General features: G+C 46.1%; 1 protein-coding gene across 1 annotated transcript in view; it reads right to left on the bottom strand.

Moving 5' to 3' along the window:
* LOC107120661 (fibrocystin-like) overlaps nucleotides 1-15,592 on the bottom strand; it is a 212,548-nt gene that overhangs the window by 152,918 nt on the left and 44,038 nt on the right. Inside the window, 2 exon segments of the mRNA XM_015423420.1 lie at nucleotides 14,413-14,446; nucleotides 14,586-14,760. Of these exon segments, the coding sequence (XP_015278906.1) occupies nucleotides 14,413-14,446; nucleotides 14,586-14,760 (209 nt within the window).

Genomic DNA, 15,592 nt, shown 5'->3' with positions numbered 1-15,592 from the left:
TTAAAAATGTTGGCATTGATCCCAGCCACATATTCACAAGGAAGGGTACTTTCCCCCCCCCCCCCATCACAGCAGTTTAGGGGGCTAAAAACAAATGTTAACTCTGAATCGGTATTCTTGAAACTACCTGTCTCAAAAGCAAAGGAAACACTTGAACTGTTCGACTGCATTCCTCAAGACGAATAGGATCTAGCTGAAGAAATCAGATCCAATTTAAAAACGAAATGATCTAATAACATTATTTTTTTAAAAAAAATAATTGTTTTCATACTGGCATTTATATTTTGGGTTCAGTTCTGGTCACGTGACCGCCCCGCCCCCTAGAGGTTCTCTTCCGGAGCTCCGTACCTGAGAGCTCCCCCCCGACTAGAGCCCTGGGATCTAGCTGAAAAAATCAAATCCAATTTAAAAAAGAAATGATCTAATAACATTAATTTTTTTAAAAAAAATAGGTGTTTTCATACTGGCATTTATATTTTGGGTTCAATTCTGGTACTATCTGTCTGGATTCACATACTAGAGGTTGATGGGAAAGTGAGGTATCAGGATTCCGTACTTTCCTCTCACCAGACTCATGGGCATACTGTGCAGGAGTCAAGAACACATCACTGGAGTGGTGGAGGAATTCCCTGTAAATACTGATCACTGAGGATGGTCTAAGAAGGGTATTGTGCTCTCAGAATTCGGTGGATTTCAGCTAACCCTCGCTGACTCAGTTAAAAGTCTAGAGGTTATATGGACCCAGTTTTACTGTTGGAGAAACAAGTTAAAGCAGTTGTGGAAAAAAAGGCTTTCTCTTCCATCTTCATTGTTCAGTGAATAAGGATAGAGTTAATGCCTGTGAAACTTCGGAAGTTTTTATCAATTTGTTCCTTGTATGCGTCACCCAGTTTTATTGCATTCTTCTTCAGTTTCGCAGTTCACCTCCGTCGCATCATTTGTATATGTATTCTGCTGTTACGTTGCATGGATTATACATGGATTATACTGTTTAGTGCATTGCCAACCAGTTTAGTGGGCTATTTTTGGGCAGGAACGCACAGGAACGGAGTTCCGGCTGGCTCCCAAGTTGGCCACGCCCAGCAGGAACTCATTAGCATAATAGGCCACACCCAACAGCAGAAACTTATTAGGACTGGCTACATTAGGGGTGTGTGGCCTAACATGCAAAGGAGTTCCTGCTACAAAAAAGGCCCTGGGTTTTGACAGCAAACAAGGTAAACAGAATAAGACGCAAAAGGTGGGTGTGGCTGGATGATCACACTTCTGGTAACATGGGGGTGTGGCCTGATATGCTAATGAGCTGTGCTGTCAGGGGTGTGGCATAATATTGTAATGAGTTTCTGCTGTTGGGTGTGACCTGTTATGCTAATGAGTTCCTGCTGGGCTTTTTCTACCAAAAAAGCCCTGAGTAATCCAGTTTTATTCACGGGGGGGTGGGGGGAGTGATATGTTTTATGCTGTTCCTGCTGTGTTCGTCATTACTGTGTAACCCACCTTGGGTTTCAGTGACAAATGAAATAAGTGAGTAAGGGAGTAAGCGGTCTGTCGCTGAGTCAGAATGCCACACCCATTACAGCTAGGGTTCCCAACCTCCAGGGGGTGGCTGGAAATCTCCTGGAATTATAAATGATCTTCAAGGCTACAGAGATCAGTTCTCCTGGAGAAAATGGCTGCCTGGGAAAGCGGACTCTACGGCATCCCACCCTGCTGAGGTTCCCTCCCCTCCCCAAACCTTGCCTTCCCTAGGCTCCGCCCCCAAAATCCCCACAAATTTCCCAACCCAGAGCTGGCAACCTTGGAAGCGTTTAATTACCTGGTGCCGGCAGAGGGATTGCGTCTCCTGCTTGGACTGTCACCAGGATTATGCCTTCACCTGCAACTAAATTTAGAATGCTGATATCAGTTTACAGCTAGAACCCCTAAGCACATTAAGGAAAGCTAAACGTTTACTTTGCGGTAATCCCCGAAAGCAAAGTTTGCTCTGCTTTTCAATCGCTGAAAGGAATTCCAGAACCAGCTAAAATAAACCCTGGATTCCCCCCATCTCCGTTTTATGCTCGCACCACAGACTTACACAACGTATAAGCGAACACATGATTTTGATTCCATAATCTTTCTTTTCTTAAGCAAAAAACAAGCACACACAAAAAAGCTGGAACTAAAAAGGTCACCTCCTTGATCCCTGATGCTCTACCCTAAATCCATGGCGAATCTGTTGGCCCGACAGCAAGTTATTTTTAATCGCTTGTGGTTTATTTAAAGACGATGGGTTCGGCTTCGCATCCGGTTCCTGCAGAACAAACGGCTTTCATAATGACTTGGAGTCTAGATCAAGAACCCTCTTTATTATGGTAAGTTTTGTGGGGAAAAAATATTTAGGGAGGAGGGGTTTACTGATCTTGAGACAAATGCAAAACTTATCAAAGATTTTTATAAAAAAATTCTGATGAAACCTCTCACGGCATGGGCAGGGTGGGAGTCCCAAATATTTTCAGCATAACGTTGGGGCCAAATTAGACTGCTGCAGCAGTATTTCCATATAATCTCCATGAATTTCCCTCTGAAACGTCTCTTCCGAATATGCAGGAAGAGGAGCTAGAGTCAGAGTTGCCAACTTCCAGGTGATGGGAATCCAAACACAACATCCGTGACAAAAATAACAAAGAGTCAATAAAGATATGTGTGCGAAATCATTTACTGTAATAATTCTGTAGAAAATTCTCTTCTATTATCGTTCACACGCAGCAGATACTGCGCAGTATAAACAAATCCGCTTCACAAGAATTGCTTTATCTGAGCGTGTAGCAATCACAATTCTTATCAATTTCTACTTATCAACTCTTGAAGGAAACATTCCATGTTGACTCTCTAATAACAGAACCACAAGGAGGGTTGCGGTAAAAATTACCAGAGTTTCCGGTGATTGCTAGAGCTATCTTTGTCACTTCCTGGTAGCTCTAGGAATTGTCAGGAAGTCTATGGGCAGACTCCCTGTAAGTAGGCAAGGCCTTATTTCACTTTTTAATTTTTCTCCCCAGGACAATTGTGAGGAGGGGGCCCGACCCCAGTTTCTCCTCTTGATCAGCTGAGCATTGGCAGGCAATTGCACACGACTGAGGCAGATCCACACTGGTCTTCCATTACAGCTTGGGGCAGCACAAAAGTGCCTTGACAGCGTGCTTCTTACTGGTCTAAAATTACCTGAAGGAGACATCGCTAGAAGGAAAGCTCCAGAAGTATGAATGAGAAGAATGCCCAGATATATTTGGCACAGAATCTTTGATGTTTGTTACTCAGAACTGATCAGGGGACGGAAGACACAACTCAACTGCTAATAAACACTTTCGTATTTATGTTGGAAATCCTTGCACGTCAGTCCAATGACAGAATTAATGTGCATGTGTAGCAACAGTAGAGCCAGACCGCATTCATCCGTCCAGAGTGCATTTCTTTGGGTGAATCATACCTCTGCAATGTATTTATGCTATCTGAAGTTGTCAGATTAAGGTAGGTTTATTGGGGTGGGTGATGCACAGTGGAGCGGAGTTACACAGCTCGTTCACTACACCAAATTTGCTTTGTTTTTACCCTGTCTATGTAACTAAGGTCGTCTCCAAAGCTCAATGCATACCCAAAACTTGCCAGAGCCAACAAAACGGGAATATCCCAGTATATCTAAGTTAAGCGTGATGAGTCCCGCCTGCCCTCCACGGTGGTTTCCTTCAGATGTTCAGCTTTCTCGACAACAATGTCCTTGCTTCATCTGTGTCATTTGGGCCGAAGCGAAAAGGCGCTGTGAATTAAGCAGCACGCCTGTGAATGAGCTGGCATCTGATATGTATTTATTGACATTAAATTTTGGGCTCTAATGTGCTCCTGCCTCTCTCCGACAATTCCCCCTAAAAGGCTTTTAAACGGGTACAAAAGGAGAAGGTCAAAAGTAAGTTGACCCCTGACAGAATGTACAATTATTAGAGTCGGCCGGGACAAGAGCAGCTGCTGGAACCCCACCGACACACCAAAGTACTTCCAAAAAGTCTGATTATTAATAATACGCTCAGGTTTCCCTGGCCCCGGCCTCGACAAGGTCCCTTTAGTTCCTCCGAGAAGAATTATGGCCCTCCCTAGCAGCTGAAATAATTGTGCCCCCATTGTTCGGGGGACCTCCTCCCGACCACCCCCTACAAGTGTCCATTGTCGAGATGGAGTCAAGTGATTATCTGCCCTGGCGGACACGGTTTGGGCCCAGCTGCCTAACTGCTGACACACGAACTCCGAGGAGGCGGGGCCCAGGACCCACGTCTGCAAGACAGGGACTCTAACATGCCAGACCCTTTGCATAAGTCAACCCGGGGAACAAACGCGTCTTTATGGGGTCCTGCTGACGGAGCAACCTCCTCTTCCTTTGAAGTGGTAGCTACTTATAGGGTCTCGCCGGCTTCTCCTCCACGGCCCAAGCCAACATCCTCCTTTTGATATGCTTACATGCTTCATTATCTCTGCCCCATTTAATGATTTTTGATTGAAAGGTGGCCGGGCTCGGTTGCCGAGAGGGTAGTTAAAAAGGCTCCATGGAGTCAGGCCTACAAGAAAAGCCGCCCTTATGCAGTGGCCTAAATTTGGAATTTCTTAACAGCGTGTTCTTGTTCTCCCCGGCAGATAAGGGCTGAGCGTGAAATTCTTAATTAAGCAGTAAATAGTGAGTGGGGTGTCAGCAGATGCAGCCCGTAGCCATGGCGACCGAGTCACATGAACATGAGAGCAGACACTAAACACTAGGCCCCAGGCCTGGACGTGAGTGACAGTCCAAGAATCCTACAAAGCTTGTAAACGGGATTAATTAGTTGACTAATTATTTCTCAGACCGTTGATGTAACTTAAAAAATAAAAGCCAACTTCTAATATTGTAACGGGGGAGGATTAAAGGTCTGTAGCCCAACTTGCCCTCAGATGACTAAGGCCAGAGGGGGGGGAAATGTATGGCAATACCACAAGGCCGACATCCCACAGGACACTGCCTGTGAAAATGTCCTTGCACCTTCTTACTGACAGAGGTCAAAAATATAGCCAAAGCGAATCTGTATTTCGGAACAACTGCCTGAGAAGGAACTTGAGAGTTCCACGATTCTTAAACCGAAGAACCACATGCCACAAATCGTGAGATGGCAGAGAGCCACCATCCACTCCTTATCTTCAACTCTGCCCCGCTCCAACGTGTGCAATACGCCGCTTCAACACACTCCATATCTCCTACAGTGTCTCTGTGTGCAACTTCTTGGGTACCTGAAGGCCTGCCTCCTCCCATACTTATGGTCACCAGCCTCCAGGTGATACCCAGAGATCTTCCACTATTACAACTGGCCTTCAGGCGACCAAGGTCAGTTCCCCTGGAGAAAATGGCTGCTTTAGAAGGTGGACTCTATGACATCATATTCTGCTGAGGCCCCTCCCCTCCTCAAGCCCCACCCTCCCGAGGCTCCACCCCCAAAACTCCAGTTATTCCCCAACCCATACTGTCCTGATCACCAGACAAGATGCTCACGTCAAGCCCTGTTCTTTGCGCCCCTCTCATGGAAGTCAGATGGGTGGCACCTTCAGAGAGGGCTTCCTCAATGACAGCACCCACTCTGTGGAACGCCTTTTCCTTAGAGGTTCACCCAGCACCTGATTTAGTAGCATTCAGGCACCATTCAGGCTACATGAGTTCCACCACCACCCCTTTTAGCTGGCCCTTTTCATATCTTTTATGCTCTTGCTGTTAGTGTTATGCTGGTTTTAGCCTGCCCTGCCCTGATCTGGATAGCCCAGGCTAGCCCGATCTTGCCAGATCTCAGAAGCTAAGCAGGGTCAGCCTCGGCTAGTATTTGGAAGGGCAGCCTCCAAGGAATACCAGGGTCGTGACACAGAGGCAGGCAATGGCAAACCACCTCTGAAACGTCTCTTGCCTTAAACACAAGTCGAGCTCGCCACCTAGTGGTGCATAATGCTAAAAGAGCTAGAACCTCAGGCTGCCAGAGAATCTTAGCATCTCCTGGTTATCTTAACACAATGCCAGATGATGATATTATCATCATCATCATCATCATCATCTCCCATTCACCCCCTCCTTCCTTTCCCAGTTGTTTCAGTATTTATAGGAAGCGGTGATGCAGATGAGAACTAGACAATGCCATCTGTAAATAGTTCATTTTATATCATTGAACCGTTTTATCTTGTATTCATTTTGATGTATTTTAGTATTGCTGTTCATTGCTCAGAGCCCTGAGTATTCAGGGATAGGGCGATTCACAAATCGAAATTATAAATAAATATGTAAATTATAATGAGTATTATTAGGTGTTCCCGCTGCTGGTAGATTATTGGTTTGCTGGCTGCAGGATATATTTCACTGAGCTAGTTTTATTTGGTTTGGACTGATTTGATTTGGATTTTAATGGTTTTATTCTATTTATGTTGTTGTAACCCACCACGAGTAGCTCACTGGTGAGGCAGCATATACGTTTTCTGAATAAATTATTTACAAAAATAACTTTGTGCCTACTATTCCCCATCTAACTTACTCTCCATTAAAAAATCCACTGCGCTGGGATCCTGAAAACTGGGATTAACATCATTAATGACTCCCTCCTGGAACCTCACCTACTCCTTGCGAAGTCTCCAGACTCCACAGTGTCTGTCACATGAAGAGACTTTTTGAACACTTGGGTGAGTAAATTGTAATCATTTCACAGGGCTATCACGGCCTTTATCTCACTCAGGACCCTTCACAGCAAGAGTGTGGCAAAAGGAACCTAAAGCAGAACCCGAAGAGGAAGGGGTGTCAGCAAGCTGCCATTCTGTTTTCTGTGACCTCTGTGTACATATCTTTACCCTGTTGCACCCAGTATTTATAGGAAGCGGTGATGCAGATGAGAACTAGACAATGCCATCTGTAAATAGTTCATTTTATATCATTGAACCGTTTTATCTTGTATTCATTTTGATGTATTTTAGTATTGCTGTTCATTGCTCAGAGCCCTGAGTATTCAGGGATAGGGCGATTCACAAATCGAAATTATAAATAAATATATAAATTATAATGAGTATTATTAGGTGTTCCCGCTGCTGGTAGATTATTGGTTTGCTGGCTGCAGGATATATTTCACTGAGCTAGTTTTATTTGGTTTGGACTGATTTGATTTGGATTTTAATGGGTTTTATTCTATTTATGTTGTTGTAACCCACCACGGGTAGCTCACTGGTGAGGCAGCATATACGTTTTCTGAATAAATTATTTACAAAAATAACTTTGTGCCTACTATTCCCCATCCAATTTACTCTCCATAAAAAAATCCACTGGGCTGGGATCCTGAAGACTGGGATTAACATCAGTAATGACAACAGTAACATCAGTAACATCAAGTCTGTTATCTTTCTACTGAAAACATATTCGGAAGTGTGATGAGTAATGTATTGTAATTCTTTGAACATGTTATAACGTTGTACATACTCAGGAACTATTTACAAGATGTGAATGCAATTGGAAGATTAATTATTCACTGTTTGAAGTGTTAGAATTGTTAAAAATTGAAAAAAATAAAAAAAACATTAAAAAAAAAAGTAATGACTCCCTCCCGGAATCTCACCTACTCCTTGCGAAGTCTCCAGACTGCACAGTGTCTGTCACATGAAGAGACTTTCTGAACACTTGGGTGAGTAAATTGTAATCTTTTCACAGGGCTATCACGGCTTTTATCTCACTCAGGACCCTTCACAGCAAGAGTGTGGCAAAAGGAACCTAAAGCAGAACCGGAAGAGGAAGGGGTCTTGCGCAGACAATGAAATAGCATCTTGCCACCCATTCAGAGCCCCTGGGACTACAATGACTGGTGTGACTTTGAACTGGATTTCTTAGGACATGTAGACCGATTTCCCACAAGCCGCTGCTCCGCCCTCGCTCTTCCCTTTGCCCCAATTGTATGCGTCAATTTCCCACAATTTGCTGCGCGGCCACATTTTGACCCACAGCTTTGCCCGATGTCCCCCACGTCTTCTCGATCCTGTTTTTTGAGGATCAAGAAGACCCGGGGGAAATCGGGCAAAGCTGCAGGTCAAAATGCGGCCGTGCAGCAAATAGTGGGAAATTGACGTATACAATCAGGGGAAAGGGTAGAGCGAGGGCAGAGCAGCAGCTTCTGGGAAATCGGTCATAATTTCAAAGCCACAGAAAATGATACAGAGCTGACTGACAAAGGTCGGCATGCCACTTTAGCTACAACGGGATTAGGCTTCCAAAAGCCTAGGCTAGTCCAAAGAATCAGTTCAAAGCCTAATAATACTTACTGAGGGCCGACTTAAGGCAACCCCACATGGAATTTTCAAGGCTAGAGATGAGCAGAGGTGGCTTGCCATTGTCTTCCTCTGTATAGCAACCCCGGTCTTCATTGGTGGTCTCCAATCCAATTACTAGCCTTGGCCAATCCCATTTAGCTTCCAGGCTCTGATGAGCAGGGGTGGCTTGCCATTGGCTTGCCATTGCTTCCCCCTGCATAGCAACCTCGGTCTTCCCTGGTGGTCTCCCATCCAACTACTAGCCTTGGCCAATCCCACTTAGCTTCCAGGCTCTGATGAGCAGGGGTGGCTTGCCATTGGCTTGCCATTGCTTCCCCCTGCATAGCAACCTCGGTCTTCCTTGGTGGTCTCCCATCCTACTACGAGACTTGGCCAACCCTGCTTAGCTTCCAGGTTCTGATGAGCAGAAGTGGTGTGGATTTGGTGATGCCCAAACTCTTGTGAGTGTGTGTGTACGTTAAGTGCCGTCAAGTCACTTCCGATTTATGGCAACCCTATGAATTAATGACCTCCAAAACATCCTGTCATTCACAGCCTCGCTCAGGTCTTGTCAACTGAGGGCCTTTGTGCCTTCCTTGATCGAGTCAATCCGTCTCTTGTTGGGTCTTCCTCTTTTCCTGCTGCCTTCAATTCTTCCTAGCATTATTGTCTTTTCCAGGGACTCTGGTCTTCTCGTAATTTGACCAAAGTACAACAGCCTCAGTTTGGTCATTTTAGCTTCTAGAGAGAGTTGACTTGATCTCAAACCCACCGATTTGTCTTTTTGGCGGTCCACACTGTCCATAAAACTCTCCTCCAACTCTCTCATGGGCAATGTTCCCTCTAAGCTGTGGAGTCTTGTGAGCAAAAAATCTACTCTGTGAGCTACTGGCATTCAAGTTGTGAGCAAGCAATTTGGCTGCTGCATTGAACTACTTTGCTCTGGAGCCATTTTTTCTAAGCTAGGGCAAAAATGTGTGAGCTGGAGGCTAAAAAACGGCGAGCTAGCTCACACTAACTCAGCTTAGAGGAAACACTGCTCATGGGTACTGCACTTCCAAAAGACGGAGAGAGATTCCCAGCTATCAGGAAACTTTCCCATTAAGTAAGGACTATTAAGGGTTTTGTTTGTTTGCTTTGTTAAATTGCAGCCTCCCAAGCAAGCAAACACACCGATGCCCATCCTCAGTACACAATTTTTTATCCTAGCCTGTTTTTGGAAAGAGAGAGTTTTCTTCTTTTCCACTTCTCCCCTGAGGCATAAAAACCATACATAATCTCCTGTTTCCAAAGCCAATCAAAGGCAGGAGTGGATTAAGGGAGGAGGAAGTAATGTCAGTTTCGATCTGGCAAGGGAAAGGAAGAAGTACGGGGAAGCTTGCCTTGAGCTTTGTAACACCGCTGGATGGCGTTTTTACATCCCCCAACGATGCCTAGGACTGGGTGTTGTTGTTCCTCTTCAGTGGTCGCTGGTCCTATGCCTTAGAGCTGGGGTCCCCAACGTAGTACTCAGGGGGGCTATGCCCCCCACTGACCCCTTTCCTGGAGCCTGCCACATGTTTTGAGAAAGCTGGTGGTGTGAGGTGGGGCTTTTGCTCAGTAAAACATCTGACTGACCACTGGAGATTTGATTGGCTGTGCAGACTTTTAAAAATACAGCACAAGGATCAGGGTTGCCATTCCCCAGTTGGGGGTGGGGCATTGCCAGGTTCTGTGGGCTCCTGCCGGCCACTGGCCAGCTGGCCCACAGAAGTAAGTGCCCCCCCAATGGCGACATCATGCAATGTGCCTACATCACCCAGAAGTAACGTAGACATGTAATAGTGACGTCGGGGGGGACATTCTGGTTTGGGGGCAAAACTCTATGGTTTGAGGGCAATTTTACCATAGAGTTTTGCCCCAAAAACCAGAGCGTCACCCAGACGTGCCTACATTACTTCCGGGTGACGTAGCCACGGCACGCAACATCACTTCTGGTGACGTCAGCATGTCAGGGGAGACCTCCAGCTCCTGGCAACCCTAACAAGGATGTTTACTGTGTACGTGAAGGTAAGCTGTGGCAGCCATTTTGTGGCTGCGCCCACCATGCTCACAGGCTCAAAAACTTTTGGGAGCCCTGCCTTAGAGACAGGGGTCATTTCCTGCAGGAGCGCACAGGAGCGGAGCTCCGGTAGTAAAGAGCCCAGAGGGTGGGCACATGCAACAAGCCCTGCCCCCTGCTCCCAGCAGCCCTGGGACACGAGGAGCAAGAAGCATCCAGGTAAGTTGCAGAGCTTCCCCATAGTTAGCAATCCAAAACAGATAGATACCAATCCAAAACAATCTCCTTCCTCTGTGAGGGCAGATCCCCACCCAATAGCTAGCAATCCAGAACAGTCCAGTGGAGCCTAAGCAGTGGGTGTTGCCTTCTGACACACTTCCGGTGATGTCAGGGGGTGTGGCATATGCAAATAAGTTATGCTAATGAGCTCCTGCACCCTTTTTTCAACGAAACGAACCCTGCTTAGAGATATTAATAAGACAAAAAAAGTGTGTGTTACTTGGTCTTACCTAAGTAGCTTAGCTTCCTCTGTTCCTGATTGAACACCCAGTCACAGCTTTTGTTAGACCTATGTGCAGGAAGTGACTGAAATGGTGATCCTGGCCTTGTCTCACAGGTCACCGTGACATTGATATGGGGTGAAAGGCCTTCATGTGTCACCAGTAAATAATTCCCAGCAGTAAAGTTATCAAATGTCGCCACATACTGGAGAAGAAAACCATCATGAACATTCATATCCTGGAAAGTCACTCCTGTATAAAGTATTGTCTGAAACTTTGTAAAACATACAAGAGGAGAAGCAGAACAGAAGCAGCAAAAGGGACGTTCCTTTGTCTAGCAATAATGTCACCAGTACAAAAAAAAAAATCTCACAAACCAGTAAATAATTCCCAGCAGTAAAGTTATCAAATGTCGCCACATACTGGAGAAGAAAACCATCATGAACATTCATATCCTGGAAAGTCACTCCTGTATAAAGTATTGTCTGAAACTTTGTAAAACATATATTGTCTAGCAATAATGTCGCCAGCACACATAAAAAAATCTCACAAGCTTCTCCTATTTTCTTTTCCAGTTCAAGAATGAGGAATGCTACGTTTGACTCCTAGGTAAGCCATTGATTCAAAAACATGTTCTTGGCCCCGATCAGATGGAGAAGTTGCCGTGGGAGCAGCACGAATTCTGGATGGATTATAAGGGCACGATCACACAGCAACATCTGGCCAGCGTAGCGCACCCGTCGCAGCCGGCCAAAGATGCGGAGTAAAAAGGTACCTTGTAAAGTCCACTAGCAAATGGCTTGCGACGGGCCGCTGACGGACTCTCTTTGTGTGATCGCTCCAGTGCGCTCCTCTTGCGTCGTTGGAGCACGCCAGGAACGTGCGCCGAGGAAGGAAACTGCCGTCGCATCTGATCGCGTTTGCAGCAGGACACACTGTGCCAGCGCAAAAAGCCACACCCCCCCCCCCCCGCATTTCCCGGCACGTGTGACCGGGACCCTTGTTAATAAACGCATCAAAGGCTGTGGTCCCACACTCTAAGGCCTAATCTACATCTAGCATTTGCTCCGCTGTTTCACCCAACCCACGCTGGAACAGAAATTCCCCCCTACGTTGCATGCCACTTTCACTTTGATTGATGGTCGGATTCTATGGCGGTGTCCAGACTGCATGGGCTTTTCACTTTGTTTGATCTCCTGGTTTTACGGTAGCCGTCTGCATAGATTTATGGCCGCTTTATGGCCGTTTAGGGGTGACTCTGCAGTCAGTGCTGCATTGGCTTAAATGGGTTGCGACGGGCCACTGACGGACTCTCCAGCGTGCTCCTCTTGCGTCGTTGAAGCACGCCGGGAACATGCACCGAGGAAGGAAACTGCCGACGTTTCCGATTTGATAGACAGATTGCCTGACTTTAAAATACTGAACAATTAAATGATAAAATGAGGAAGGCTTTGAACTATAGTGATTTCTTAAAGGGCTTCAGAATGAAGCTTGGATAAGTTGGACTGTGGGAAAGAGGCATTCTATTAACATCATTCTGAGGGTCATCCATTTTAGTTGTGAGAGTGGAATTAGTCATTCTCTGATCAAACCAGAACAGCTATTGGCATCATAATTTAGAATCTCTTTACTAAGGTGGAATGTATTTCTCTTCAGACAGATAAACACTTTACTAGTGCTAATTAGTTACTTCACATGATGTTCCTGAACAAGGTGAATGTGAAATGTGGGCTCAAAATTGTGGCTGAGTCAGGGATAGTCAGGGCAGTAAGTATTCTGCACTCACACATTTCCATATATAAAACAGGAATAATAGTGACCTTCACAGGTTGTTTGCAAACAACAAGAGGTTAAATATGTTGTCGAAGGCTTTCACGGCCAGAGTTCATTCGTTGCTGTAGATTTTCCGGGATGTGTGGCCGTAGTCTTGCCATTGTAGAACCTGACGTTTCGCCAGTAACTGTGACTGGCATCCTCAGAGGTATAACACAGGAAGATGGAGTCCTCTTCAGTGGTTGGTGGTCCTATGACTTAGAGCTGGGGTCTCCATCATAGAATCCAGGGGTGCTATCCAATGTTCCCTCAAAGCTGTGGAGTCTTGTGAGCAAAAATTCTACTTTGTGAGCTACCGGCATTAAAGTTGTGAGCAGGTGATTTGGCTACTGCATAAATTAGTGTGTTCTAGAGCCATCCTTCCTGAGCTGAGACAAAAATGTGTGAGCCGGAGGCTTAAAAACTGTGAGCTAGCTCACACTAACTCAGCTTAGAGGGAACACTGGCTATGACCCCCACTGACACCTTGACACAGAGAGTACTCCATCTGTCTGTGTTATACCTCTGAGGATGCCAGTCGCAGCTACTGGCGAAACGTCATGTTCTACAATGCCAAGACTACGGCCACACAACCCGGAAAATCTACAGCAACTAATGCACCGAATGTGGTTTGAAAGTGGATTATTTGTACCTGTGACCGCAGCCGAAATAATGCACTTAATAAAGCATACATTCTGAAACAAGGTAGTAGACACTTTCCAGTATGGTCCCTCTGCTGCATCTGCTTGGCATGCAGAAGGTCCCGGGTTCAGTCCCCAGCATTTCCAGTTAAAACAGGACCAGGCAGTAGGTGATGTGAAAGACCTCTTACCTGGGATTCTAGACAGCCGCTGCCTCTCTGGGTAGACAATACTGACCTTGATGGAGCCATGGCCTGATTCAGTATAAGGCAGCTTCATGCGTTCATGTGATTAAACATAAATTATCTGTATAAATAACTCCAACTACCTCTAGAAAAGAGCAAGAGTCCAGTAGCGCCTTAAAGACTAAACAAAATTTGTGGCGGGGTATGAGTTTTCGCGAGTCACAGCTACAGATACAGGCATCTGAAGAAGTGGGCAGAAACTCCCAAGAGCTCATCCCCTGCCACAAATTTTGTTAGCCTTTAAGGTGCTTTAGGAGCTGTGGTGGCTCAAGTGGTTAAGACGCTGAACTGCAGGCTGTGGAAGGTCAGTAGTTCAGCAGTTCGAGACCCGGGTGCCGCATGACGGAGTGAGCTCCCGTCTCTAGTTCCAGCTCCTGCCAACCTAGCAGTTCGAAAGCAAGAAATTGCAAGTAGATAAATAGGGACCACTTCGGTGGGAAGGTAACAGCGTTCCGTGCGCCTTGGTGTTTAGTCATGCCGGCCACATGACCACGGAAAAGTCTTCGGACAGCGCTGGCTCTTCGGCTTGGAAACGAAGATGAGCACTGCAACCCTAGAGTCGGATTCGACTGGCTTTCGAGCAAGGGAACCTTTACCTTTAAGGTGCTTTAAGACAGACTAACATGGCTACCCACCTTGATCCAACTACCTCTATATCTGACCTCTCCAAACAGAAGATCCCTCTCTTGAGATTAAACGAAATTATACAGTATTTTCACTCTGGATTTTCCCTATCCCTCCCCATTTCCACAGTAGTGAAAAATCCCAGCATTGAAGTTTTTAAAACTGTGCATTAGGTGAAGTTTTCTGCAGTAGATTTTTCCTCACCAGGCACAAACCCGAAATTTTCTCCTCCTTACCCCACGTTTTCGGAACCCCCAGTTTTAGCGAGTTCTGAAAATGTGGGGGTAAGGAGGAGAAAACTGTGGGTTTGCGCCTGGGGAGGAAAAAAGCTAGTGCGGAAAATTTCTCAGTCTTTGCACAATGCCAACAATGCACCATACAGTTGGGATGAGGAGCTCTCCTGCCTTACCTGTAGATTCGCATTGGCCAGAGGGCTGTCAAATGACAGAGTATACGTCTCCCGATCCAGGAGGATGGCCATCCAGCCATGGGCATTTGACAGAGTGTCATGGACATAATTGACGGTCGTCGTCTTATTACGGCTATCAGTCACTTTTAAATTGTAAGGACAGACAGAGGCCTTTCTGCAAAACAAAAGAGAGTCTGCTCAGAGATCCACATTTCACTGCTTCACAGTGGCTGCCACTTCAGGGGGCAGATGGGTGGGTCGCATTACCTCTTAAAACCAGGGCTTGTGTGTGTGTGTGTGTGTGTGTGAAAAAGAGGTGTCGGAACCTGTGTTCCCTCTAAGCTGTGGAGTCTTGTGAGCAAAAATTCTACTTTGTGAGCTACTGGCATTAAAGTTGTGAGCGAGCGATTTGTCTGCTGCGTAAATTAGTTTGTGTGTGAGCCAAAGGCTAGAAAACTGTGAGCTAGCTCACGCTAACTCTGCTTAGAGGAAACTCTCGAGGGGGGAATGAAGATTTCAGTCTGTATACTGAAAACTCACAAACTTTTAAACATTGTTAAAACAATCTTGTCGAAGACGTTCCGGATCTCTGTTCTGGCACATTTCCCCAGGGGGGGAAAAAAGCCCTGCTTAAAACACACACACATTTTCACATGCTGAAGCCAACACGATATAGGGTTGCCAGCTCCAGGTTGGGGAATTCCTGGACATTTCAGGGGTGGAGCCCGGGGAGGGGAGGGACCTCAGCAGGGTACGACACCATAGAGCCCGCCCTCCAAAGCAGCCATTTTCTCCGGGGGAACTGATCTCTCTTGTCTGGAGATCAGTTGTAATCCTGAGAGATCTCCAGGTGGCACCTGGAAGCTGGCAACCCTCCAAGCACAGATGATGCAAAGTCAACAGGTAGCATTTCCCGCTTTCTAGAAGAAGAAGAAGAAGAAGAAGAAGAAGAAGAAGAAGAAGAAGAAGAAGAGGAGGAGGAGGAGGAGGAGGAGGAGGAAGAAGAG

The sequence above is a fragment of the Gekko japonicus genome, unplaced genomic scaffold (genome assembly GCF_001447785.1).
Source record: "Gekko japonicus isolate JY-2015 unplaced genomic scaffold, Gekko_japonicus_V1.1 scaffold1988, whole genome shotgun sequence".
NCBI lineage: Eukaryota > Metazoa > Chordata > Lepidosauria > Squamata > Gekkonidae > Gekko > Gekko japonicus.
This window is presented reverse-complemented; position numbering and strand designations above follow the sequence as displayed.